Source organism: Oncorhynchus clarkii, chromosome 8 (genome assembly GCF_045791955.1).
Source record: "Oncorhynchus clarkii lewisi isolate Uvic-CL-2024 chromosome 8, UVic_Ocla_1.0, whole genome shotgun sequence".
NCBI classification, from domain to species: domain Eukaryota; kingdom Metazoa; phylum Chordata; class Actinopteri; order Salmoniformes; family Salmonidae; genus Oncorhynchus; species Oncorhynchus clarkii.
Window position 1 is genome coordinate 14,823,900 of NC_092154.1, and position 24,165 is coordinate 14,848,064.

At 42.2% G+C, this 24,165-nt stretch overlaps 1 protein-coding gene across 1 annotated transcript; it reads right to left on the minus strand.

Annotated features, from left to right (window-relative positions):
* Window positions 1-3,226: 3,226 nt before the first annotated feature.
* On the minus strand, window positions 3,227-9,797 carry LOC139414999 (heat shock protein HSP 90-beta-like). Its single transcript, XM_071162695.1, has 12 exons — window positions 9,607-9,797; window positions 7,960-8,103; window positions 7,642-7,848; window positions 7,388-7,547; window positions 7,075-7,208; window positions 6,613-6,927; window positions 6,250-6,415; window positions 5,703-5,893; window positions 5,100-5,247; window positions 4,728-4,996; window positions 3,860-4,193; window positions 3,227-3,752 (listed from the first exon to the last, which is right to left on the minus strand). The coding sequence occupies exons 2-12, from the start codon at window positions 8,101-8,103 to the stop codon at window positions 3,640-3,642; spliced, it is 2,181 nt and encodes a 726-aa protein (XP_071018796.1). The 5' UTR covers window positions 9,607-9,797; the 3' UTR covers window positions 3,227-3,639.
* Window positions 9,798-24,165: the final 14,368 nt, after the last annotated feature.

Genomic DNA, 24,165 nt, shown 5'->3' on the forward strand with positions numbered 1-24,165 from the left:
TTAACTAGTGATTATGCTTACTGTAGTAGTGGAACAAAACAGATGTGAAGTGTTATGCTCAGTGTGTAATGTTCTACATCTCCTTCCACCCAACTGTAAAGGTTATTAGTTGGTGGGTCCAGTTCTTGTGTCGTTTATTTTAGGTCACCTCTCTGGTTATGTCATCTGAATTCCAGCCGCTTCTTTAGGGTTGATCAATTTCCTGTCTGTGATGTTTTAGATAACTTATCAGCGTGCGTAAACAAATATTTCCTCCTTCAGATATTGAAGATAGTAATCTCTGATTTAAGCTATTCTATTTAGATTCTCTATCCTTTCAGGTCTACTCATTCTCAGGGCTCATAAACGTAATGGAAACCTAAATACAACACTGGTATCGTGCAAGAGAGCCTCAGTGACGATACCGTGTACATTGACAAAGACAAATTGTAATCTTGTGGGGTGCAAGTTGTGCTCCTTATATTGCATCTTGTGGTTTCAATTTACTGTAAAGCAAATATCGCACACGTTACTTTGAGCAGTTTTTTTAATCACGCCATTCAGAATCAACCACAGGGTGCTCAGCAATTGCCCGACATAATTGACCTTCATCACCCCCATGATGACATTTCTTTAATCAGATCTTGAGTTATCATTTCTATAGATCATGTGTGGTACAGTGTGAATGAACATAATCACCTACTTGGGGACACATTTTGTCACCACCAAGAGTGTGAAGACAACCACAGATCTTTTAGAAGAACAAGTTCCACAGGAAGTCATTTGTTGAAGCAGAGAAGTCACATGAGTTAAATCTTTACATGTGAAATCTCTAGTTGCAGTAGTAAAAGGCAAATTGAAACGTTGTCTAAAAGTCCCTCCCCATCAGTATGTACTGTCCATTTAAACTTTTAATCTACTACTGCATTATCTTTTCACTCCACTGATATTCATAGTAGCCTAGCAGAGGGTCTCCTCTTCTGTCACTCGCTTGGTTAGACCCTTCAGTATCAGAATGACTGAGAAGTGGCCAGGGGTCAGACGCAAGTAAGACACCCACACAAGTGAACACATTTCCTCCATACATCAGCTGAAAACTGCAAATCTACATTTATCTCCACCCCCTCACTAGGCCTCTGCAATATACTACAAACCATGTGATTTCAAAGAATCCACCTTGACTTTTTCATGATTGTCATTGATTGTATGAATAACTCGTAACCTCAATAACATATCTTTGTGTGTTAATGCCTTGAGTGACAACGGAGACATTTGCAGGGTGTGAACCACTACCATTATGGTTCAAGTTGAAAACATATATTCTAGACAGTTTTATGCAAGGTCCAACTTAGAGACAATCTGAAGTTGCTTCATCCACTGATTTACAGTGCCTTTGTAAAGTATTCAAACCCCTTGATTTTTTTTCCACATTTTTGTTACTTTACGGCCTTATTCTAAAATGGATTAAATACATTTTCTCAGCAATCTACACACAATACCCAATAATGACAAAATAAAAACAGGTTACATTTTTTACAAATGTATTAAAATGAAATACCTTATGTAAATAAGTATTCAGACCCTTTGCTATGAGACTCAAAATTGAGCTCAGGTACATCCTGTTTCTACAACTTGATTGAAGTCCTGTGGTAAATTCAATTGATTGGACATGATTTGGAATGGCACACCTGTCTATATATGGTCCCACAGTTGACAGTGCACGTCAGAGCAAAAACAAAGTCAAAGAATTGTCCATAGAGCTCTGAGACAGGATTGTGTTGAGGCACAGATCTGGGGAAGGGCACCAAGTCCTTGAGTAGTCCAGCCAGAACCTGGATGTGAACTCGATTTAACATCTCTGGAGAGACCTGAAAATAGTTGTACAACAATGCTCCCCATCCAACCATACAGATTGAGATCTGCATAGAATAGGAACTCAAATACAGGTGTGCCAAGCTTGTAGCGTCATATCCAAGAGTCAATGCTGTAATCACTGCCAAAGTACTCAGTAAAGGGTCTGAATACTAACGTAAATGTGAGTTTATAGCAGGGTAGCCTAGTGGTTAGAGCATTGGACTAGTAACTTGCAACCTTCCGGCAAGTTCAAACCCCTGAGCTAACAAGGTACAAATCTGTCATTCTGCCCCTGAACAGGCAGTTAACCCACTATTCCTAGGCAGTCATTGAAAATAAGAATTTGTTCTTAACTAAGCACGAGGCAGTGGCGTTTGAGAAACACTGGGTGCCTTCGGAAAGTATTTGGACCTGTGACTTTCAACATGTTAGCCTTTAAAGTTGGATTAGATTGGGAAAATCTACACTATACCCCAATGACAAAGCAGAACGTTTTATTTTACCTTTAACTAGGCAAGTCAGTTAACCTCTTAAGGATATAACTGCCTGAAGCAAGGAAAAAAATTCAGGTTTGTGGAAATTTGAAAGGAATGTAGGAGAATAGTCAATCTGGTGAAAGATAAGACAAGTTATTTTTTGTACCATCTTGAATTGTAAGGCTGTAATGTATTATTCCAGCCCAGGGGCAAAATACATGCCACTAGATGGCAGTGTATGTGCAGTTTGACAGACCCAAAGAACCATTGCATCAAGACTGCCCAAATATGTCTAATTTAACTTACGTTCAAAATTGTGCACTACAATAGCATGGTATTCGTTCACTGTAAATTGGACAGTGCTGTTAGATTTACAAGAATAAGCTTTCTGCCAATATCAGATGTCGGTCCTGGGAAATTCATTAGTTTACCAATCCCGATGAGGTTTAATTTTTTAAGTCTTCAGAACCCAATGCTTGTTATACTCATGTCTAACCCATTGAGACCAGTGTTACCTATAATTTTGATATCATGGCTGGTCAGTTGTAGTTAGCAGTCTGAATTTTAATGGTTGCATTTCTCTAGCCTCAACTTAAACTGCAAAGGTTGTTCACCACTAATGAACAACCCTCTAAATCACAATTGCCAGCATCTGTTCTGTAGTCAAGATTCCATTCTAAATCAGAAGTATGCCAAAACTAAGCCTGTTTGCCTGTGCTCCCCTAAAAATAAAATCTCCCCTGATTTGTGCAGTAGTTTAGACTAGGTCAACCGTTACTTTTTGTTAGACCAATCCATCCAGTGACACTTAGTGGTTGAACTGGGGATTGGACATTAATTGCTCCTCATTTTCAACAAAACCCTGCAGGTGCAGTTTCTAATGTTTTGTAGAACAAAGTAGTCCAGACAGCAAAATAGAACATTTAAGGTATTACATCTTTTAATTTCTGCAAAACAAAGACTGAATACAGACAGGTCTGGACTCAGGCAAAGGAACCTTGCAGTCAACTCTCCATGCAGCGTGCATGTTATGTTGCACATGAGAACCAACCCAACACCGTGTCAGTAATGGAATGTTTCATTTCCCATTGTTCACACATCTACCAGTCCAATATTTTAAACTCAGTGCAACAGGGTACTGTTTTTTCCAGATGCGTTGCCCACCATTAACTATTACATACAGCTTGTACAACAAATGAACCGCATTTCTAGAATTAAGACTTTTTATACCATAAAGGACACTGACCAGGTTACCCATTTAAAAAAGGGCAAATAAACATGTTCGATTGGAAAACGTGAGGCTATATAAGGAGTAGATTTTAAGTGGCATTTAATCCACTTCCTCCATGCGTGATGCATCATCATCTCCCTCTAGAGGTGGGATCTCATCTGGGGCGGGTGCGGAGGTGGGCTCCTCAGGGATCACTTCGTCGTCATCGATTCCTGGGGGGGGGAACATTAGATCAGCATACATTTCAATTATAATCAACTAAGATGACCTTCATTAATGACCTTAATTCGCCCCCTCCCACAGTTGCGTGCATCCTCACCCAGGCCCAGCTTGATCATCCTGTAGATACGGTTGGAGTGAGTTTGAGGGTCATCCAGGCTGAAGCCAGAGGAGAGCAGAGCGGTCTCGAAAAGCAGGATTACCAGGTCCTTCACCGCCTTGTCGTTCTTGTCCAGGTCAGCCTTCTGCCTCAGGGTCTCCACGATGGGGTGGTCTGGGTTGATCTCCAGGTGTTTCTTGGCCATCATGTAGCCCATGGTGGAGTTGTCCCTCAGGGCCTGCGCCTTCATGATCCTCTCCATGTTGGCCGTCCAGCCATACGTGCTGGTCACAATGCAGCAGGGCGACGACACCAGCCTGTTTGACACGGTCACCTGGTGGAACACCAAGCAGCGTTAGTTCACATGGTAACAGCATGGGAGATTAGTTTGGCAAGAACCAGTGTAGCCTAATTTAGTCAAGACGTTTTAAAATGGACAAAATCCAGTTAAATATCATGCAGTCTGGTTAGATATCACCCAAATGGCACATCAAAATTTAGTCAGAAATGGGCAAATTCTCAAGTCTGAATGATAGTGTTAGAATGTTATCGCCACACGCAATCACTGCTTCAAATTCACAACGTATTCTAGAGTCTCTGGGTAATGCCACACGAACACCTGGGGACAAACTACAGCATTCCCACTCAACGCCAAAGTGATCAGCGTCACAACACACCACGGGAGCCCAACAGGACCACCTCAGACTACATGGACTCACCGGGATCAATATTAACTAATGATGAACTAGGGCACCTGTTCACAACCAGAAATACAAGGTAAAACATCAACTGTGGCATTCTAAAAAAAATCAAATACCAGAAATTCATTAAATAATTTCTGAAATCATAGGTTGGTCCAGTCACCTACCTTCTCTACTTTCTTGTCCAGGATCTCCTTCATGAGCTTGCAGAGGTTCTCAAACTTTGTCTTGTCCTCATCCATCTTCTTCTTCTCCTCCTCGTCCTCCGGCAGCTCCAGGCCCTCCTTGGTCACGGAGACCAGGGTCTTTCCGTCAAACTCCTTCAGCTGCTGGACACAGTACTCGTCAATGGGCTCCGTCATGTACAGGACCTCGAATCCTCGCTTGCGCACACGCTCCACAAAAGCAGAGTTGGCCACCTGGTCCTTGCTCTCACCTAAAAAAATATATATACAGTGTCAGTCAACGTCAATGATTCACTGTCTGCCCCTGGGTTTGGGGCTCTACTTTATTGGGGAGAAATGGCTAACTAGACCCACCAGTGATGTAATAGATGGATTTCTGGTTGTCCTTCATGCGGGTGAGGTACTCCGTGAGGGAGGTCAGCTCGTCTCCTGACTGAGAGCTGTGGTAGCGCAGCAGCTCTGACAGCTTCTTGCGGTTCTGGGAGTCCTCATGGATGCCCAGCTGTAGAGAAACAATGACCATTAGTATAATCTGGTAGTCAATATGAGGCCATTAGACATTAAGCTACTGCCCGGGGAAGTTATGCACTCATTTAGCTTATGGAACTTTGTGGGTCCTGAAGCCAGTCTAAATATTATTGATGGTTCTACAACACTAGAGAGGCTGGCTCCTGTTTGGAATGCAGTACAGCAACTAGCCCTACAGGGTATGGGGAGCAAGATCACTAATATTGCTATTAAGAAATTGGGCAAACTACATTGCTAGAAATTAATCTACTCTAGGTAAGCCTTTGTTTAATACCCAGTGAGGTACACCTGATTCACTGAAGAACACCAAATGACAGCAATTGCAGGAGAGGACAAGTATAGTTATTAGTAGCAAAACAATTTCAGTTCAAAAGACAAATAATTATTTTCTCAAGTCCATACCCTTCTCCTGACATACGCAATAGTTACCTTGAGGTTCTTGGAGAAGCCATCATAGAACTTGTTGTAGTTCTCCCTGTCCTCTGCCAGCTCGCCGAACAGCTCCATACACTTCTTGACGATGTTCTTGCGGATCACCTTGAGGATCTTGCTCTGCTGCAGCATCTCTCGGGAGATGTTCAGGGGGAGATCCTCAGAGTCTACCACACCACGCACAAAGTCTGCAGGGGGGGGACACAGACAGACATGATTTTCCCTTTTATAGCACTTCAATATAGAAATAACCTGTGTAAAACACACTAATATACATCATAAGTAGGCTAAAGAGAACAGACTAGTAGCCAACTATTTCAGAGCAGCATTGTCAGCCCATGCCATTAGCCTATATGTAAAAAACATTGAGACAGTGCTGCCTTTGCATTCAGTGGCCCTGCAATAGCCTGTGGCCAGAGGTATTTGCATTACAGAAACCACTGACCATTTAAGAACTTCTCCAACCAAACATGTCCCAGGGGACAAAATGGCGGCCATTTTGGATCTCCAAGGCTGAAAAAGACATGAAGACTGGGTTACTTACTCAGGTACTCCGGGATGAGCTCCTCACAGCTGTCCATGATGAAGACCCTCCTGACATACAGCTTGATGTTGTTCTTCTTCTTCTTGTTCTCAAAGAGGTCGAAGGGTGCGCGACGGGGGATAAAGAGGAGAGCACGGAACTCCAGCTGGCCCTCCACTGAAAAGTGCTGCAGAAGGGAAGACGCAGGAGAGTTAAATATACTCACATCACCTTACCCTGTTCTCAGATCTGTGTGCTTATAGTTATTCCCACAGACCATAGGAGTTGGCTACACAACACAAACAGATCTGGGACCAGGCCATCTGGGCAACCACAGGAAACCATTTTGATTTTGTCGCAATTTCTAAATTTCAATGTTCGTACCTTGACAGCCAGGTGTTCCTCCCAGTCATTGGTCAGGCTCTTGTAGAACTCTCCGTACTCCTCCATGGTGATGTCGTCAGGGTTTCTGGTCCAAATGGGCTTGGTCTTGTTGAGCTCCTCCTGGTCAATGTACTTCTCCTTGATCTTCTTGGTCTTTTTCTTGTCCTTGTCTTTGGAGTCCTCCTCGTCATCAGAGCCCACATCCTCAATCTTGGGCTTGTCCTCTGCCTCCTTCTCCTCTTTCTCCTCCTTCTCGGCCTTCTCCTCCTCCTCGGCCTCATCGTCACTGATCTCCTTTTCACGCTCCTTCTCAACCTGCACAGAAACAAAGGGAGCAATTTAGTTTGAATCATTCAATAAAAATATATAAAACAAACTTTCCCTTACTACTGTATCCTCAGCCACACCTACCGAAAGTGGTCACTAATCACACTTGTCAAATACTTCCATACATATACTTACGAAGAGGGTGATGGGATATCCAATGAACTGAGAGTGCTTCTTGACCACCTCCTTGACCCTCTTCTCCTCAACATACTCCGTCTGGTCCTCCTTCATGTGCAGAATCACCTTAGTTCCACGCAACATGGGCTCCCCTGGAAATTAATTACACCATAGAAATCCATTTACCAATTTTGTCACCACTACAATACACGTAGTGTAAGAACACCTTTAATCCACTATACAGTTTAAAAACAGATGTACTTTGTTTTTTCCTCATTGTTCTGTTGTGCGCAACGCCCCGAACCCAGCTTTCATTGAATGGGACACATACCAGTGTCGACCTTGACTGTGAAGGAGCCTCCGGCTGAGGACTCCCAGATGTACTGCTCATCATCGTTGTGCTTAGTGATGACAGTCACCCTCTCGGCCACCAGGTAGGCAGAGTAGAAACCCACGCCAAACTGCCCAATCATGGAGATGTCAGCTCCAGCCTAGCAAAGAGGGAAATAATTAATCACAACATGTTCTCTCCCTGTATAGTATTTGAATGCATATGCGAATATTTCTGTAATCCAATTGACATACCTGCAGGGCCTCCATGAAGGCCTTGGTGCCAGACTTCGCGATGGTTCCCAGGTTGTTGATGAGGTCAGCTTTGGTCATGCCAATTCCAGTGTCGATTAGGGTCAGGGTGCGCTCCTCCACGTTGGGGATGACGTCAATCTTCAGTTCCTTGCCGTTGTCCAGCTTGGTGGGGTCCGTCAGACTTTCGTATCGGATTTTGTCCAAAGCCTGAAAGACATTGAACGAAATAAATGTCAGCATCAAAAATATCACTAAGTCCAAAGAGGAGTGTTTCACAACATATTCAACATGGGGCCAAACGCCAACCTTCTCACTTACATCAGATGCATTGGAAATCAACTCCCTGAGGAAGATTTCCTTGTTGGAATAAAAGGTGTTGATGATCAGGGACATGAGCTGAGCGATCTCTGCCTGGAAGGCAAAGGTCTCAGCCTCCTCCTCTTGGCGCATTTCTTCAGGCATCTGGGGGCAAAAGCAGCAATGTTATGAAATCTGGAAAACGCCCAAATATAGGAAGTACAGATTTAAATTAAATGCATATTCTAGTGCCATTAGTAACAAGGGGAGTTCATTGCCTTCGGTGCAAATTAGTCATTTAACACCTCCATAGCAGTCCTCAAATCTAACGGGGTTAATGGCCATGCCAATCTGACTGCATTATTGACTTAAATGCCTCAATACAAGAAATGCCAATTTGGGCATTAACAAGTGCCATTTCATGGGGCTCCAGAGTGGCGCAGCGGTCAAAGGCACTGCTCTTCGGCGCTCGAGGCGTCACGACAGAGACCTGGTTCGAATCCAGGTTGCATCACAAGCCGTAATTGGGAGTCCCATAAGGCTGTAGCCTCGTCCAAATCTGGCGTAGGCCGTCATTGTGAAAAGGAATTTGCTCTTAACTGAATTGCCTAGCTAAAAAAAGGTTACATTTTTAAAATTTAAATTCATCGTGATTAACCAACTACTGGAGGTTGAGGAACTAGCAGCCAACATGGCGACATACAGGAGACAATAGACGTTGCCAGCACGTGTTTCACAAATTCGGTGGAAGAATTTCAGGAAATGCGTAAAGAATTCTACTCCAAATTGACTTCCAGAACGTTGACCGAAATTGAATTAGTCCGCACGTGGATATCGACTCGCTAATATCACAGGTGACGACGATTCCGCAGTGCTAGAAATGCACGAGGAAGTAGCTAATGTTAGCTAGCGTACCGTCTCGCGTAGTCATGCTGCCTGTGTCCGCAATGTACAATTCACGTTACTGGAGTCATAAAGGACAAGGTCAAACGTTGCACACAATGTTTAACTACATTCAGAAGGTTCATGGCACAACCAATGCCAACTTCAGGGCAGGTCAAATGGTCACTAAACTGACTGCAACAATTTGTAAAGTATCAGAAACCATGCAGGTGTAGCTAGCTAAAGTTAGCTGCATTGGCCAGACGGAAAACGAAAGCTAGCAAATGGCTGCTGAGCGAAACGTTGACAGTTAGTACGATAGCCAATCCTGTTATCGACAAGGTCTACGCCGACTTAACGTTACCAAGTTAACATTATATAGTTAAGTCACGTTAGCCTCGAAATGTGCTTCTCCAAAAGTGAACCAATCTAGCTAACTTCCGTTAGTACACACATCGAGGACGAATGAGACAGAACCAGGTGTGTGAGACGAATGAGTGGGGACTCAAAATTGCCGCAAAATGTGGATATCGGTTAGATCATTTAGTATATAAGTAAGGAATACGAATTTAATCATATAACTACGCAAAATGTAGCAGACGAATGTAAACTAGCTACAGTAACGTCAGTTACTGAATCGAACATTCTCGACTGATGGATGCCGGACCAAGCCAGAGATGCTAACGCGTTACGATAGACAAAAATAATACTTCAGTTGAGCAGTGATTTGATAAATCAATCTATTAGTACATGGCTGCGTTTAAGAGTTAAGACGTTAATATATACCTTTATTTGTTCCGTTGACTTCTCTTGAATAAAATGCTGCCAATATCTCAAGTCCCCTCTGCTCTCTGACGCAGGAAAATAGAAAGGGATTTCCTTTTAAAAGACCGATATCTTTATACCCTCTTGTGTGTTTGATTGTGCGGACGTATCCATCCGCAGCTGTGTTGTTGCGGCATCTTTGGGTGCAGCATCTCCAACAATTATGAAGGAACCAAACACTTAAGTTAAATTGCATGTAAATGCTTGTCACGTTAAAATAAATATGAATAACTTCATTGAAGTAATAGTTATTTTTTCATTTTCTTTCATAATGATCTTCATCCATTTCCATCATGAAATAGCTACACAGACTGTGAGTTAACCTTGTATCCTCACTGACATTTGTATTTATATTTGTGTCTTTATGCACTCACAGGGCCCTGCACACTCACTCCATCTGCTCACTCACATACATTTAGACTGACTCCATGCACACCCACTTATATACAAGCTGCTGCTTTGTTTATCTTAAATCCTGATTCCTAGTCACTTTACCCCTATACATATCTACCTCTATCACTCCAGTATCCCTGCACATTGTACATATGATATTGGAATTGACCCTGTCTATAGTACGAGTACTTATTGTGTTCTTCAAATTTGTTATGTCTCTTGTTTTTTTCTCTAGTATTACATTGTTATTGATTATTGCATTGTTGGGTTTTGAGTTTGCAAGAAAGGCATTTAACTGTAGTTGTGCATGTGACATTAAAACTTGAGACTTGAATTGCCTCTGCATTCTCAAGCGTGTGGAATATTTTGTAAATTATCTGAAATATCTTTGGGAAAGGCTATTGACGTGATAGGGAATAGATGTATAGTTTTTTGAACTGACGGTTTTTGAGTTTTGATTACATGGCACGATGACAGACTACAGCTTTATTCAAAGCAAATATTTAACATTTAGTTGTGGACACCGTGAATTAGGAAACATATATGATTTTAAACCAACCAACATTTTGTATCAATCGGACAGTGTAGTAAGAAATTGCCGCAAATTAAAATGTATACAAATGTGGAAATTATGGGTCTTTTTACTCTCACGGAAGAATATCAGTCAGCTCTTTTGGGTGTACTTCGTTTTTTCCAGCACTTTCCATGAAAAACCCGCCTACAAAGTGACGTCACGTGCGTGTCAAACGCAGTCCTCACGGCACAGATGTCGCGCCCATTGGTCGCGCCGTAGAGCAGGCTACTCGGATTACCAGAAATGAGCCACAAACTGTTCAAACACAGACAAATACTATGGTAACCAAATTCTAACATACATGAATACAGGGAGCTATGCCTGTTCTATAATTAAAAGACAACTCATTGCTGAAGGTGACAGACAAAGAATGTCAAGGAAGCAGTGGTGTGGTGGAGGCTATACGTAGGTACAGTGTATGCCGTATACTGTACCCACTTTTTTTCAGTGGGCATTGTTTATACTCACTTTTTAATCCACGGATGCGTATCAAAGTAGTGTAGCGGAGGTATATGCCGTGTCAATGATGCATTACAGTCAAAGACAGGCAGAAACTGCTTCTTCAATATAAATCCCCGGTCACACTTATAGGTGGGTTGCAACCCAGTCTCTCATTAAGTTAAGTGTACTATATGTCAAAAATAAGCACAATGTTTGTATGCACTAATAGCAGAAATTCATCGAAATCAATAACACCAGATACCTTTGATGCCACGCCCCTTCTGAATCTCTAAACTCGATGCGCCCTGAGTTTGTGCAATAAATACAAATAAACATAAATGCTTATTTGGTTGAAGCTAGCTATTTTATAGTGAGAACGAGGTAAATTATTGGACAATAAATTACACATAATCTAGTATAATTTCTGTATTTCGGCCCGCATAATTCTACATAATATATTTCAATCAGTTATGTATATTCGTCCATCTTGTAGACAGGAAGTGATATTTATTCGCCCTGGCCAACAGTCGCTTGTATGCTAACGTTAGCTTTTTGGTTCCCGCCGGTTGCAACCCCAGTGAACATTGGACCTTTTTAGCTAGCTGCTCGCCGTTATTAATTATGTAAAAAGACAATCAATAATATCAATCGTGTAAGCACATGGAAATACTTTTTAGCGGATTTTTTAAGGTATTTATTTCATGATTTAAAAGTGTCTGGCAGTGAGTGACAGACTGAAACTCAATCGCATGATTCCGTAGCACCGGAACTGACGTTTTATCATTTCTACCGGAACTGACCTTTGTGTTCGTTCTTATTACACCTGTGTTTGTGTTGAATACGCACCCAATTTAAACAATTACTCTGCACAGAGTACATAACAGAATAAACCATTTTCCCTTTTAATTAGATCTTTGATGGAGTAGCTAGTTTATTTATGGCCTGTGTGTGTGTGTGTCCCATAGAAATTATTACACAGGTGTCTGCACATTTTAAACCATAAACTGTATTTCTCTTTTTGCTGTCTGTATACCAATTGTGTAAATATGAATACACCTAGTTCATAAATAATAATACCAGCTTTGTTTGCACCTGAGATGTTAATGAATTAAAGCAGATAAATAACAACAACATTTGAGCGTTAACTGTGGAAGCTTTGTCTTTTGCACAATATAACGCAGTTCCCACGATAATGAAAACCAACCATCCACAATGTATACCAATTCACTTCTATCATGTGTGAATCTACTATTATATATTTGATTGTGTCTCACAGTATATGATCACACATTTTGGTTAAAAAAAAATTATAGGTTAACTTACAATAATCTTTATTTTCTTGTTTTTATTTTTTATATATCATTTTATTGGTCACATACACATGTTTAGCAGATGTTATTGCGGGTGTAGTGAAATACTTGTGCTTCTAGTTCTGACAGTGCAGCAAAGTAATATCTAACAATTTCACAACAAATACCTAATACACACAAATCTAAGTAAAGGAATGGAATTAAGAATATATAAATATATGGATGAGCAATGTCAGAGTGACAGACTAAGATACAGTAGATAGTATTGAATACAGTATATACATATGAGATGAGTAATGCATAAACATTATTAAAGTGACTAGTGTTCCATTTATTAAATTGTCCAAAGATTTCTAGTCTGTGTATGTAGGCAGCAGCCTCTCTGTGCTACTGATGGCTATTTAACAGTCTGATGGCCTTGAGATATAAGCTGTTTTTCAGTCTCTCGGTCCCAGCTTTGATGCACCTATACTGACCTTGCCTTCTGGATGATAGCGGGGTGAACAGGCAGTGGCTCGGGTGGTTGTTGTCCTTGATGATCTTTTTGGCCTTCCTGTGCTGTAGGTGTCCTGGAGGTCGCCGGTATTGCATCGGGCAGACCACACCACCCTCCGGAGAGCCCTATGGTTCTGGGCGGAGCAGTTGCCGTACCAGGCGGTGATACAGCCCGACAGGATGCTCTCAATTGTGCATCTGTAAATGTTTGAGGGTTTTCGGGGACAAGCCCAACCACAATGGTATTGTGTTCTAATTCTAATCACAGACAGATTCGAGTTCTATGTTTGATTTGAATAAGGTTCAGAAGAAGCGAGCTGCAAAGCAACAGCCACCTGCTCCTGCCACTAGCCTTGCCCCTGACCAATGGAGAGAGAGGGACAGCAGATGCAACATAATTCACAAAATACCTGGACAAAAAAGGTCTAAGAAGACCTCAAGACATGGTAAGTATTATGTACCTATTTAGTTGTGTGTTTGTTTACGCGTGCAAAGTGTAACCATTTTTTTCTAATTAGATAACATATGCCAGTCCTGGCTGCCTCGTGTTAATTGTATATTATTGTCATCAAAGCGGAGGACATGGACTATACCGGAACAGGTGACCATATTGCAGCTAATGGCGGGGGTGAATACCGCCTTAAATAGAGCTTGACCCTGGGGCATCTGACCCTTAAACAGGGTTTCCCAACCCTGTCCACTGGCCCCCCCCAGAAGTTTCACATTTTTGTTTTAACCCTAAATTGCCACACCTGATTTAATTAGTCAAAGGCTTGATGATTAGTTGACTAATTGAACCATGTGTGCCAGTTAAGGGTTAAAACAAACATGTGAAACGTCTGGAGGGGCCAAGGAGAGGTTTGGGAAACCCTGCCCTAAAGGAACCCCAAGGGAGATGCCGAGACGGCCCAGTACATCACCGGGGCCATGCTTCCTGCCATCTAGGACCTCTATACCAGGACTCCAGCCACCCTAGTTATAGACTGTTCTTTCTGCTACCGCACGGCAAGCGGTACCGGAACGCCAAGTCTAGGTTCAAGAGGCATCTAAACAGCTTCTACCTCCAAGCCATAAGGTTTTAGGGCTGTCACTGGGCAATATGGACTTTCAGCTCCCTCCAAAGATGTTCTATTGGGTTCAGGTCTGGAGACTGGCTAGGCCCCTCCAGGACCTTGGAGATGCTTCTTACGGAGACACTCCTTAGTTGCCCTGGCTGTGTGTTTCGGGTCGTTGTCATGCTGAAAAGACCCAGCCACGACCCATCTTCAATGCTCTTACTGAGGGAAAGAGGTTGTTGGCCAAGATCTCGCGATACATGGCCCCATCCATCCTCCCCTCAATATGGTGCAGTCGTCCTGTCCCCTTTGCAGAAAAGCATCCCCAAAGAATGATGTTTCCACCTCCATGCTTCACGGTTGGGATGGTGTTCTTGGGGTTGTACTCATCCTTCTTCTTCCTCCAAACACGGCGAGTGGAGTTTAGACCAAAAAGCTCTATTTTTGTCTCATCAGACCACATGACCTTCTCCCATTCCTTGCGTGCGCTGCAAAATTTTAATCCATAACGGCGTAGTGTGTTACTAATGGTTTTCTTTGAGACTGTGGTCCCAGCTCTCTTCAGATCATTGACCAGGTCCTGCCGTGTAGTTCTGGGCTGATCCCTCACCTTCCTCATGATCATTGATGCCCCACGAGGTGAGATCTTGCATGGAGCCCCAGACTGAGGGTGATTGACCGTCATCTTGAACTTCTTCCATTTTATAATAATTGCGCCAACAGTTGTTGCCTTCTCACCAAGCTGCTTGCCTATTGTCCTTTAGCCCATCCCAGCCTTGTGCAGGTCTACAATTTTATCCCTGATATCCTTACACAGCTCCCTGGTCTTGGCCATTGTGGAGAGGTTGTAGTCTGTTTGATTGGGTGTGTGGACAGGTGTCTTTTATACAGCTAACGAGTTCAAACAGGTGCAGTTAATACAGGTAATGAGTGGAGAACAGGAGGGCTTCTTAAAGAAAAACTAACAGGTCTGTGAGAGCCGGAATTGTTACTGGTTGGTAGGTGATCAAATACTTACAGTGGGGCAAAAAAGTATTTAGTCAGCCACCAATTGTGCAAGTTCTCCCACTTAAAAAGATGAGAGAGGCCTGTAATTGTCATCATAGGTACACTTCAAATATGACAGACAAAATGAGAAAAAAAATCCAGAAAATCACATTGTAGGATTTTTAATGAATTTATTTGCAAATTATGGTGGAAAATAAGTATTTGGTCACCTACAAACAAGCAAGATTTCTGGCTCTAACAGACCTGTAACTTCTTCTTTAAGAGGCTCCTCTGTCCTCCACTCGTTACCTGTATTAATGGCACCTATTTAATTTGTTATCAGTATAAAAGACACCTGTCCACAACCTCAAACAGTCACACTCCAAACGCCACTATGGCCAAGACCAAAGAGCTGTCAAAGGACTCCAGAAACAAAATTGTAGACCTGCACCAGGCTGGGAAGACTGAATCTGCAATAGGTAAGCAGCTTGTTTTGAAGAAATCAACTGTGGGAGCAATTATTAGGAAATGGAAGACATACAAGACCACTGATAATCTCCCTCGATCTGGGGCTCCACGCAAGATCTCACCCCGTGGGGTCAAAATAATCACAAGAACGGTGAGCAAAAATCCCAGAACCACACAGGGGGACCTAGTGAATGACCTGCAGAGAGCTGGGACCAAAGTAACAAAGCCTACCATCAGTAACACACTACGCCGCCAGGGACTCAAATCCTGCAGTGTCAGACGTGTCCCCCTGCTTAAGCCAGTACATGTCCAGGCCCGTCTGAAGTTTGCTAGAGAGCATTTGGATGATCCAGAAGAAGATTGGGAGAATGTCATATGGTCAGATGAAACCAAAATATAACTTTTTGGTAAAAACTCAACTCATCGTGTTTGGAGGACAAAGAATGCTGAGTTGCATCCAAAGAACACCATACTGTGATGGGGGTGGAAACATCATGCTTTGGGGCTGTTTTTCTGCAAAGGGACCAGGACGACTGATCCGTGTAAAGGAAAGAATGAATGGGGCCATGTATCGTGAGATTTTGAGTGCAAACCTCCTTCCATCAGCAAGGGCATTGAAGATGAAACGTGGCTGGGTCTTTCAGCATAACAATGATCCCAAACACACCGCACGGGCAACGAAGGAGTGGCTTCGTAAGAAGCATTTCAAGGTCCTGGAATGGCCTAGCCAGTCTCCAGATCTCAACCCCATAGAAAATCTTTGGAGGGAGTTGAAAGTCCGTGTTGCCCAGCAACAGCCCCAAAACATCACTGCTCTAGAGGAGATCTGCATGGAGAAATGGGCCAAAATACCAGCAACAGTGTGTGAAAACCTTGTGAAGACTTACAGAAAACGTTTGACCTCTGTCATTGCCAACAAAGGGTATATAACAAAGTATTGAGAAACCTTTATTGACCAAATACTTATTTTCCACCATCATTTGCAAATAAATTCATAAAAAATCCTACAATGTGATTTTCTGGATTTTTTTTCTCATTTTGTCTGTCATAGTTGAAGTATACCTATGATGAAAATTACAGGCCTCTCTCATCTTTTTAAGTGGGAGAACATGCACAATTGGTGGCTGACTAAATATATTTTTTGCCCCACTGTATGTCATGCAATAAAATGCAAATTAATTACTTAAAAATCATACAATGTGATTTTCTGGATTTTTGTTTTAGATTCCGTCTCTCGCAGTTGAAGTGTACCTATCATAAACATGACAGACCTCTACATGCTTTGTAAGTAGGAAAACCTGCAAAATCCGCAGTGTATCAAATACTTGTTCTCCCCACTGTACATATTACCTCAACTAACCGGTGCCCCCTGTATATAGCCTCGCTATTGTTATTTGCTGTTGCTCTTTAAGTATTAGTTACTTTTATTTCTTACTTTTTTGGGGGTATTTTTCTTAAAATTGCATTGTTGGTTAAGTGCTTGTAAGTAAGCATTTTACATGTTGTATTCAGAGCAAATTTGATGCAGGCCTTCTAGGCAGAGTTGCAGAGAAAAAGTTCAGACAGGCCAATAAAAATAAAAGATTAAGATGGGCAAAATAACACAGACACTGGAAAGAGGAACTCTGCCTAGAACGCCAGCATCCCAGAGTCACCTCTTCACTGTTGACATTGAGACTGGTGTTTTGCGGATACTATTTAATGAACCTGCCAGTTGAGGACTTGTGAGGCGTCTGTTTCTCAAACTAAACACTCTAATGTACTTGTCCACTTGCTCAGTTGTGCATTGGGGCCTCCCACTCCTTTCTATTCAGTGAAGGGAGTAGTACACAGCGCTGTATGAGATCTTCAGTTTCTTGGCAATTTCTCACATGGAATAGGCTTAATTTCTGAGAATAAGAATAGACTGACAAGGTTCAGAAGAAAGTTCTTTGTTTCTGGTCATTTTGAGCCTGTAATCAAACCCACAAATGCTGATGATTCAGATACTCAACTAGTCTAAAGAAGGCCAGTTTTATTTCTTCTTTAATCAGGACAACAATTTTCAGCTGTGCTAACATAATTGCTAAAGGGTTTTCTAATGATCAATTAGCCTTTTAAAATGATAAACTTGGATTAGCTAACACAACGTGCCATTGGAACACAGGAGTGATGGTTGCTGATAATGGGCCTCTGTATGCCTATGTAGATATTCCATTAAAAAATCTGCTGTTTCCAGCTACAAGTCATTTACAACATTAACAATGTCTACACTGTATTTCTGATCAAGTTGATGTTGTTTTAATGGACGAAAAATGTGCTTTTCTTTCAAAACAAGGACATTTCTAAGTGACCCCAAACTTTTGAATGGTAGTGTATATCTAATATAATGACCTAGATCAGGTATTCCCAAACTGGGGTATGGGTACGCGCAATGCAGTTTTCTAAAAATAATTGTAATTTTTCTTCACATTTTCAAACAGTACCTTTATATTTTCCAATGGGACTATACATTTGGGTGAGGTTTTATTCTCGCCTGAGTAGCCTCATTTCACTGCCAAAAATAAAATTAAAACATCTAGTGTTCAGTGAAATAACAACACAATGTCAAATACAGGTAGCCTAGTCAAATAATTAACATCAAATCCCATTAACCGTTACTCTATTGGGGGAAACCTTCCCTCTTGCTCAGACATTTAGACACAAAACATGACCATTTCGACATGACAACTTTCGAGTAGTAAGACATGTATAAAAGCAATAGATACCATTAATAAGAAGGGGCTAGAAGCGTCTTTTATGGTGAGCTACAGAGTGGCTAGGACATGCAGGCCCCATACTATTGTGGAGGACTAAAGTATTTCTGCTGCCGCGTATATGGCTGGGACAATGCTGGGGAAAAGGTTAAAAAAAACTATACAGACAATGCCTTCACGTTTCACAACATATCAGTGACATGGCAGGAGATGTTTTGAAACAATTACTGCTTCGCATCCAAGGCAGTGAATTATATGCGTACAGCTGGATGAGTCAACAGAGGTGGCGGGCCTGGCACAGCTCTTGGTATATGTCCATTAAGTTTATGGGTCGTCAATTAAGGAAGACATCCTCTTCTGGAACCAGGACAACATGAGAGGATATTTTTAAAGTACTGGACAGCTTTGTGACATCAAATGGACCTTGGTGGTCAAGATGGGTTGGTATCTGTACTGATGGCGCGAAAGCCATGACAGGGAGACAGAGTGGTAATGCACGTGCATGCAGTTGCTCCCAACGCCACTTGGGTAGTACACTGCAGTATCCACCGAGAGGCTTTTGCTGCCAAGGGAATGCCTGACTGCTTGAAAGACGTTTTGGACACTACAGTGAAAATTGTTAACTTTGTTAAAGCAAGGCCCCTGAACTCTCTTGTATTTTCTGCATTATGCAATGATATGGGCAGCGACCATGGTCAGGGCGTGAGTTGGGGTGGGCAGTCTATGTTTTGGGTTTCTATGTTTGGGTTTCTGTTTCGGCCTAGTATGGTTCTCAATCAGAGGCAGGTGTCGTTAGTTGTCTCTGATTGAGAATCATACTTAGGTAGCCTTGGTTTCACTGTTGGTTTGTGGGTGTTTGTTTCATGTGTCAGTGCCACACGGGACTGTTTCGGTTTGGTTTATTTCATGTTATCGTTTTGTATTTCATAGTGTTCAGGCTTTTCTTATTAAAATTTGTCATGAACATTTACCACGCCGCATCTTGGGCCGATCCTTACTCCTCTTCAGACGAAGAGGAGGAAATCTGCCGTTACAATACTGAAGTGCGCTGGTTATCAAGGGGCAAAGTATTGACAAGTTTTTTTTAAATTGAGAGACGAGCTTAGTTTTCTTTACTGACCATAATTTTCACTTGTCTGACAGTTTGCGTGGTGACGAGTTTATCACACGACTGGCCTATCTGGGTGATGTTTTTTCTGCCTGAATTATCTGAATCTAGGGACTCTGCAACTACATTCAATTTTTCAATGTGCAGGACAAAATTGAGGCTATGATTAAGAAGTTGGAGCTATTTTCTGTCTGCATTAACAAGGACAACACACTGGTCTTTCCATCATTGTATGTTTTTTTTTTTTGTGTGTGCAAATGAACTCAAGCTTACGGACAATGTCAAATGTGATATAGCAAAGCACCTGAGTGAGCTGGGTGAGCAATTACGCAGGTACTTTCCCGAAGCTGACGACACAAACAACTTGATTTGTTATATCTTTCATTCCCTGCCTCCAGTCCACTTACCGATATCTGAACAAGAGAGCCTCATCGAAATTGCAACAAGCGGTTTTGTGTAAATTGAATTTAATCACTGCCAGATTTCTGCGCTCAGTTTCTTGCCTTGGCAAATCGCGCTGGTAAGACACCTTTGCAACCACGTACCTATGTGAGAGTGGATTCTCAGCCCTCACTCGCATGAAAACTAAATACAGGCACAGAATGTGTATGTGTAACAGTATAATTTTAAACCGTCCCCCGCCCATACCCGGGCGCGAACTGCACACATCAACAACACACATCAACACCTACGAAGCGTCGTTACCCATCGCTCCACAAAAGCCTACTTCAAGGTCTCAGAGCAAGTGACGTCACTGATTTAAACGCTATTTAGCGCACACCGCTAACTAAGCTAGCCGTTTCACATCCGTTACACTCACCCCCCTTTTGACCTTCTCCCGCAGCAACTAGTAATCCGGGTCAACAGCATCAATGTAAGTAACAGTATAATTTTAGACCGTCCCCTCGCCCATACCCGGGCGCGAACTAGGGACACAACAACTGACACCCACGAAGCATCGTTACCCATCGCTCCACAAAAGCCGCGGCTCTTGCAGAACAAGGGGAACAACTACTTCAAGGTCTCAGAGCAAGTGACGTCACTGATTGAAACGCTATTTAGCGCACACCGCTAACTAAGCTAGCCGTTTCACATCCGTTACATATGGAACATGATTTAGGATTGAGACTCTCTCCAATACAACCAAACATTTCAGAGTTATGTGCATCCTTTCAAGCACACCTTTCTCATTAACCGTTGGTGAACAACTACTTCAAGGTCTCAGAGCAAGTGACGTCACTGATTGAAACGCTATTTAGCGCACACCGCTAACTAAGCTAGCCGTTTCACATCCGTTACATATGGAACATGATTTAGGATTGAGACTCTCTCCAATACAACCAAACATTTCAGAGTTATGTGCATCCTTTCAAGCACACCTTTCTCATTAACCGTTGGTGAGCTATTCACAATTTTTGATTAACAAATAATGTTTTATATATACGATGGCTAAATAAAGAGCAAAATAATGAATTATTATTACATTATTTGTGCCCTGGTCATATAAAACTCTTTGTCACAGCCCGGCTCGTAGGAAGTGACAAACTCACGATCATTCTTACGTTTAATACATTTATCGTATGTGTGTGTGGCAGGCTTACAATTATGGCAACAACAACAAAAAACATTTGAGAGTGCGCTGACCCTGGTGCTAGAGCCGGTACGCAGCTGGAGGTTGAATGTTTGACAGGGTAGGGGACTATAAAAAGTTTGGGAACCACCACCACTGACACATAACATAAAATTATGACATACAGTACCAGTCAAAGGTTTGGACACCGACTCATTCAATGGTTTTTCTTTATTTTTACTATTTTCTACATTGTAGAATAATAGTGAAGACAACACTATGAAATAACAGAAATGGAATCATGTAGTAACCAAAAAAGTGTTAAACAAATCAAAATATATTTGAGATTCTTCAAAGTATTTGTATTTATCATGGATCCCCATTAGCTTCTGCCAAGGCAGTTTATAAAATTTTAGAAACATTACAATACATTCACAGATTTCACGACACTGTGTGCCCTCAGGCCCCTACTCCAATGCATATCTACAGTACTAAATCCATGTGTATGTATAGTGCGTATGTTGTTGTGTGTATGCATGTGTCTGGGCCTATGTTTGTGTTGCTTCACAGTCTCCGCTGTTCCATAAGGTGTTTTTTTTTATCTGTTATTTTAAATCAAATGTTACTGCTTGCATCAGCTACTTGATGTGGAATAGAGTTCCATGTAGTCATGGCTTTACGTAGTACTGTGTGCCTCCCATAATCTATTCTGGATTTGGGGACTGTGAAGAGACCTCGTGGCATGTCTTGTGGGGTATGCATGGGTGCCCGAGCTGTGTGCCAGTAGTTTAGATAGACAGCTAGTTGCATTCAACAAGTCAATGCCTCCTCCACTTTCAGCCAGGAGAGATTGACATGCGTATTATTAATGTTAGCTCTCTGTGTATATTCAAGGGCCAGATGTGCTGCCCTGTTTTGAACCAATTGCAATTTTCCTAAGTCCTTTTTTGTGGCACCTGACCACACGACTGAACAGTAGTCAAGGTGCGACTAAACTAGGGCCTTTAGGACCTGCCTTGTTGATAGTGTTGTTAAGAAGGCAGAGCATCACTTTATTATAGACAAACTTCTCCCCATCTTAGCCACTACTGCATCAATATGTTTTGACCATGACAGTTTACAATCTAGGGTTACTCCAAGCAGTTTAGTCATCTCAACTTGCTCAATTTCCACATTATTTATATAAGATTTAGTTGAGGTTTAAGGTGTATTGAGTGTTTTGTTCCAAATATTCTTTTAGTTTTAGAAATAGTTAGGGCTAACTTATTCCTTGCCACCCACTCTGAAACTAACTGCAGCTTTTTGTTGAGTGTTGCAGTCATTTCAGTCGCTGTAGTAGCTGACGTGTATAGTGTTGAGTCATCCGCATACATAGACACTCTGGCTTTACTTAAAGTCAGTGGCATGTCGTTAGTAAAAAAATGTAAAAGCAAGTGGCCTAAACAGCTACTCTGGGGAATTCCAGATTCTAACTGGATTATATTTGAGAGGCTTCCATTAAAGAACACCCTCTGTGTTCTGTTAGACAAGTAACTCTTTATCCACATTATAGCAGGGGGTGTAAAGCCATAACACAAGTTTTTCCAGCAGCTGCCTTGATGACAACTTTGCACACTCTTGTAAGTCACCTGTAATGCATTTCAATTAACAGGTGTGCCTTGTTAAAAGTTAATTTGTGGAATTTATTTCCTCCTTAATGCATTTGAGCCAATCAGTTGTGTTGAGGTAGGGGTGGTATACAGAAGGTAGCCCTATTTGGTAAAAGACCAAGTCCGTATTATGGCAAGAACATCTCAAATAAAAAAATAAAAATGACAGTCCATCATTACTTTAAGACATGAAGGTCAGTCAATTCGGAAAAGTTCAAGAACTTTGAACGTTTCTTCAAGTGCAGTCGCAAAAACTATCAAGCGCTATGATGAAACTGGCTCTCATGTGGTCCACCACAGGAAAGGAAGACCCAGAATTACCTCTGCTGAAGAGGATAAGTTCATTAGAGTTACCAGCCTCAGAAATTGCAGCTGAAATAAATGCTTCACAGAATTCAAGTAATAGACACATCTCAACATCAACTGTTCATGGGTAGGCAGACCGTTCCATAAAAATGGAGCTCTATAGGAGAGCCCTGCCTCCAGCTGTTTGCTTAGACATTCTAGGGACAATTAGGAGGCCTGCGTCTTGTGACCGTAGCATACGTGAGTGGGTTGATTCGGGTTGGCCCCCCCCCCTAGGGTTGTGCCGTGGCGGAGGTCTTTGTGGGCTATACTCAGCCTTGTCTCAGGATGGTAAGTTGGTGGTTGTAGATATCCCTCTAGTGGTGTGGGGGCTGTGCTTTGGCAAAGTAGGTGGGGTTATATCCTTCCTGTTTGGCCCTGTCCGGGGATGTCCTCGGATGGGGCCACAGTGTCTCCTAACCCCTCCTGTCTCAGCCTCCAGTATTTATGCTGCAGTAGTTTATGTGTCGGGGGGCTAGGGTCAGTTTGTTATATCTGGAGTACTTCTCCTGTCCTATTCGGTGTCCTGTGTGAATCTAAGTGTGCGTTCTCTAATTCTCTCCTTCTCTCTTTCTTTCTCTCTCTCGGAGGACCTGAGCCCTAGGACCATGCCCCAGGACTACCTGACATGATGACTCCTTGCTGTCCCCAGTCCACCTGGCCGTGCTGCTGCTCCAGTTTCAACTGTTCTGCCTTATTATTATTCGACCATGCTGGTCATTTATGAACATTTGAACATCTTGGCCATGTTCTGTTATAATCTCTACCCGGCACAGCCAGAAGAGGACTGGCCATCCCACATATGCTCTCTCTAATTCTCTCTTTCTTTCTCTCTCTCGGAGGACCTGAGCCCTAGGACCATGCCCCAGGAATACCTGACATGATGACTCCTTGCTGTCCCCAGTTCACCTGACCGTGCTGCTGCTCCAGTTTCAACTGTTCTGCCTTATTATTATTCGACCATGCTGGTCATTTATGAACATTTGAACATCTTGGCCATGTTCTGTTATAATCTCCACCCAGCACAGACAGAAGAGGACTGGCCACCCCACATAGCCTGGTTCCTCTCTAGGTTTCTTCCTAGGTTTTGGCCTTTCTAGGGAGTTTTTCCTAGCCACCGTGCTTCTACACCTGCATTGCTTGCTGTTTGGGGTTTTAGGCTGGGTTTCTGTACAGCACTTTGAGATATCAGCTGATGTACGAAGGGCTATATAAATACATTTGATTTGATTTGATTTGATTCAGAGGAGAATGCCAAGAGTGTGCAAAGCTGTCATCAAGGCAAAGGGTGGCTACTTTGAATAATCTGTTTAACACTTATGTGTTATTTCATAGCTTTATGTCTTCACTATTATTCAACAAGGTAGAAAATAGTAAAAATAATGGCAAG

Coding starts and splice junctions, on each gene's coding strand:
- LOC139414999 (XM_071162695.1), bottom strand. CDS start 8,103: ATGCCTGAAGAAATGCGCCAAGAGGAGGAGGCTGAGACCTTTGCCTTC. Junction 6,928..7,074: donor GATATCCCATCACCCTCTTC/GTAAGTATATGT, acceptor GTTTCTGTGCAG/GTTGAGAAGGAGCGTGAAAA. Junction 5,894..6,249: donor GCTCATCCCGGAGTACCTGA/GTAAGTAACCCA, acceptor CCCCCCCTGCAG/ACTTTGTGCGTGGTGTGGTA.